The 4,624-nt window shown below is 37.9% G+C and overlaps 1 protein-coding gene across 4 annotated transcripts in view; it reads left to right on the top strand.

Annotated features, from left to right (window-relative positions):
* SPATS2 (spermatogenesis associated serine rich 2) overlaps positions 1–4,624 on the top strand; it is a 152,904-nt gene that overhangs the window by 106,607 nt on the left and 41,673 nt on the right. For all 4 annotated transcript variants that reach the window (XM_007107491.4, XM_055085642.1, XM_007107492.4 and 1 more), the window contains one exon: positions 3,201–3,280. In XM_007107491.4, the coding sequence (XP_007107553.2) occupies positions 3,201–3,280 (80 nt within the window). The remainder of the gene's footprint in view (positions 1–3,200; positions 3,281–4,624) is intronic.

Here is a 4,624-nt window from a genome sequence, read left to right as displayed (position 1 = left end):
TAATTGGAGTATAATTGCTTTACAATGGTGTGTTAGTTTCTGCTTTATAACAAAGTGAATAAGCTATACATATACATATATCCCCATGTCTCCTCCCTGTTGCGTCTCCCTCTCACCCTCCCTATCCTACCCCTCTAGGTAGTCACAAAGCACCGAGCTGATCTCCCTGTGCTATGGGGCCGCTTCCCACTAGCTATCTATTTTACATTTGGTAGTGTATATATGTCCATGCCACTCTCTCACTTCGTCCCAGCTTACCCTTCCCCCTCCCCATGTCCTCAAGTCCATTCTCTATGTCTGCGTCTTTAATCCTGTCCTGCCCCTAGGTTCTTATGCTTTATGTATTTTTAATCATTATCCCAACTGGTATGCCAAATAAACCCTAATAATACTTATGCTAATTTGAGGGGGCAGTAACTGAAGTGTTTGCAGAACTACCCTTTGTTTTCCTTGCACTTGGTTTCATCTAGCATGTTGTTAAAGGAAAAAAAATTAAAAGTGTTAGATGATATAGAAGTTAGAAATACCAATAGTTCATTTAAATATAGATTCCAAAATGCTGTTTTACCTTAAGTATCCCCTCTTTTCCCTAAAAGAGACTGGTGGTTTGATTCCTTAATAAGATTACTGGTGTCCTTTGTAGCATCTCAGTGCTCATTAATGTGTCTTTGGGAGAGAGTACAGTTGACCCTTGAACAACATGGGGGTTAGGGGTGCTGACCCATGAGTGCAGTGGAAAATCCTTACAATTGGGCCTCAGTGTCCACAGTTCTGTATCTATGGATCCAACCAACCGCAGATTGTGTAGTACTGTAGCATTTACTGTTGAAAGAAATCTGCATATAAGTAGCCCCAGGCGGTTCAAACCCATGTTGTTCAAGGGTCATCTGTACTTAAAACTGTCGGGTTATATCATCTGGATAACCTAAAGCAATTCTGAGAAGGTTGCTGGGTAGTATTTTGGCTATATAAGATTTTTATCTGTACTGTGTCTCTTTGCAATTAATAAAGATAATTGGGAGTTAACCATATTATGTCGTCATCTGGAAAACTCAGGCTTTAAATACTGAGTTTGTCTAAATGTGACCTGATTTTTCAATCGGGGAACAATCATGATACTGCCAATATTGCAGAGGTTAAATCTAAATTAATTCACAGTTCAATGGTAATTGGCAAACGTAGTTTCTCTTTGAATGACATAGGCTCTATTCATATCCTCTTTTCCACTTTTAGTACCAAAATATTATTATCATTCTAACTTATAAATTATCAGTCTTCCACAGCAACTAGGAGGTATTTTAAAACACTGGATAACAATTGAGCTGTAAAAGAGGCTTTAATTAACTGGGACAAAGTGAGAGTGTGGCATGTACATATATACACTACCAAATGTAAATCCGATAGCTAGTGGGAAGCAGCCCCATAGCACAGGGAGATCAGCTCCGTGCTTTGTGACCACCTAGAGGGGTGGGATAGGGAGGGAGGGAGGGAGACACAAGAGGGAAGGGATATGGGGATATATGTATATGTATAGATGATTCACTTTGTTATAAAGCAGAAACTATCACACCATTGTAAAGCAATTATACTCTAATAAAGATGTTAAAAAAAATTTAAAAATTAAAAAAAAACATCTGAAATAATAGTAAAAGAATTTGGAAAGTGCACTAGAATATTACTGTATTTTTTATACCCCCATCTTATTCCATTCAGACTGCTGTAACAAAATACCACAGACTGGGTAGCTTATAAACAACAGAAATTTACTTCTCACAGTTCTAGAGGCTGGAAATCTGAGATCAGAGTGCCACCATGGTCTGGTGAGGCCCTTCTTCTGGGTTTCAGACTTCTCATTGTGTCCTCACATGGTGGCAGGGGCTAGAGAGCTCTGTAGAATCTTTTTTATAAGAGCACTTATCCTGGGACTTCCCTGGTGGTCCAGTGGTTAAGAATCCACTTTCCAGTGCAGGCGACACGGATTCAAACCCTGGTCGGAGAACTAAGATCCCACATGCCGTGGGGCAGCTAAGCCCACGCGCCACAACTACTGAGCCCTCACACTCTGGAGCCCACACTCCACAAGGAAGAGCCCACCGCAGCCACATAAGTAAATAAAATTAAAAAAAAAAAAAAGAGCACTAATCCCATTCATGAGGATTCCACTCTCCAAAGGCCTCACCTACTAATATCATCACTGTAGGGTTTCATATATGAATTTGGACGGGAGAACACAAACATTCAGACCACAGCAACCCCTTTTCTCAAAATTTCCCCTTTGACTTGCTTTGTTGAAATTCTAACTCCCAAGCTACTCCCAAGTATGGTGCATGGATCTGCAGTGTTGATACCGCTTGGGAGTGAAAACCTCAGGCCACACGCCAGACTCCTGAATCAGAACCTGCATTTTAACTGGAGATTTCCCCAGATGTTAAGTATACACATCAGAATTTGGGAAGCAGTCTAACCATGTCCTAGGATCGCATCTCATTAGATTAAAACAAAGTTGTCAAGTGTTAAAGCTGAGGTAATTTGTTGATCATACAGTCACGGGTAAAGAAACTGATTAAATTCATAGATAGCCTTTTCTTTATAAGTGCAAGGAAGCCAAACTCTTTTCTGTAATTATTTACGTTGAACTAAGTTTTCCCATTTGTGCTGGTAATGTAAACTCAGGTACATTGCTTTATCAAGTATTATATTGGGAACACAAACGTATTCATGGAGTTCATAGTCTAAGAACATGGTGTGTGTGTGTTGCAGTCTGGAAGATGGAAAGTACTTTTATGTGTTGTTATTATTAATGCCACAGAAGCTCTCATTCTCACATTTTCATATTTGTTAGTATTAAATTTTACCTTGAGGAGCTATTTACTTACAACATTTTTAGAGGGTCTTTTAAATTAAGATAGGATAGTTAACAAAGATACCAAGGATTACTGGACAGTCTAATATAGGTAAAGTACTTAGTGTTTTTCTCACGCTGTGACAGTTTCTATTAAAATCAAACTAATTTTATAATTTTAATGCAAATGTAGTTATCAGTTATCTATATAATAGAATTTGCAAAATAACAACTAACTTCTTGTTAGCTGTTTATGGGAGAAAAGCAGCTAGTATTATTGGCCCTTCCATTTTACGGGATGGATTATATGTTAGCTTTGGACCATGTTGAATATATTTTTTCCTTCTCATTGTTTCAGATTCATCAGGATTCATTTTTGATTTGCAGTCCAATACTGTACTGGCCCAGGGAGGAGTTTTTGAGAACATGAAAGAGAAGGTATGACTAGTTACTGTGGATAAGAAACTTGAATGTTTTGTTAAAATTTAGGTACTAATAAAATCAATGGCTATACAAACTCATTAAGAAAGTGAAATTTTAAGAACAAAACTGTATAAATGCCACTGTATATCAGAGAGTAACCACCATGAAGGTTTTGAGGAATCAGAGCCTATACGTGCAATTTGCTTTGCATGTATACATATACATATATTTATTCTAAATTCTCTTGAAGACATCTTAATTAATATTATAACAATATTTATATGGCTAAGTGTGTATCTCATTTAGCAACATTCTTTAAAGAACAATCTGAGTAGGATCTTCCTTTTTTTTTTTTTTTAAGACAACACAATTTTTATTTTGTGATTTTTATTTATTTATTTGGCCATGCCGGGTCTTAGTTGCAGCATGTGGGATCTTCTTTGCGGCACGTGGGGTCTTTTAGTTGCAGCATGTGGACTCTTAGTTGCGGCATGCATGTGGGATCTAGTTCCCTGCCCAGGGATCGAACCCGGGCCCCCTGCATTGGGAGCGTGGTGTCTTAACCACTGGACCACCAGAGAAGTCCCAGGATCTACCCTTTCACTTGAAGAGGATTTTTAAGTCCAGGAGACCTTAGAGCAAGAAGAGAAATAAATTTTCTAAGTAATATACCTTTGGAAGAAAAGGTTTTTAGTAATATAACCCTTAATGAGCTATACTGAGAAAAACATTTTTAAAAAGCTTTATGTGTGTTCTCTGTCTTATTTAAAAAGTATATTGTTGATTATGGAGTCATAGATATATTATTGGTTCAGTAATATAAACACTTTCACATTTTAAGTTATCAGAATTTTACCTTTATCATTGAATCTGTTATTTTTTTTAATTTTTTTTATTTTTTAACATATTCATTGGAGTATAACTGTTTTACAATGGTGTGTTAGTTTCTGCTTTACAACAAAGTGAATCAGTTATACATATACATATGTTCCCATATCTCTTCCCTCTTGCGTCACCCTCCCTCCCACCCTCCCTATCCCACCCCTCTAGGTAGTCACAAAGCACAGAGGTGATCTCCCTGTGCTATGCGGCAGCTTCCCACTAGTTATCTAATTTACACTTGGTAGTGTACGTATGTCCATGCCACTCTCTCACTTCGTCACAGCTTACCCTTCCCCCCTCCTCATATCCTCAAGTCCATGCTCTGGAAGGTGTGTGTTTTATTCCCGTCCTACCACTAATCTCTTCAAGACATTTTTTTTTCTTAGATTCCATATATATGTGTTAGCATACGGTATTTGTTTTTCTCCTTCTGACTTACTTCACTCTGTATGACAGACTCCAGGTCCATCCACCTCA

This window comes from Physeter macrocephalus, chromosome 6, assembly GCF_002837175.3.
Source record: "Physeter macrocephalus isolate SW-GA chromosome 6, ASM283717v5, whole genome shotgun sequence".
In the NCBI taxonomy this organism is placed as follows: domain Eukaryota; kingdom Metazoa; phylum Chordata; class Mammalia; order Artiodactyla; family Physeteridae; genus Physeter; species Physeter macrocephalus.
Note: the sequence above shows the minus strand (reverse complement) of the source record. Positions and strands in the feature narration are given on the sequence as shown.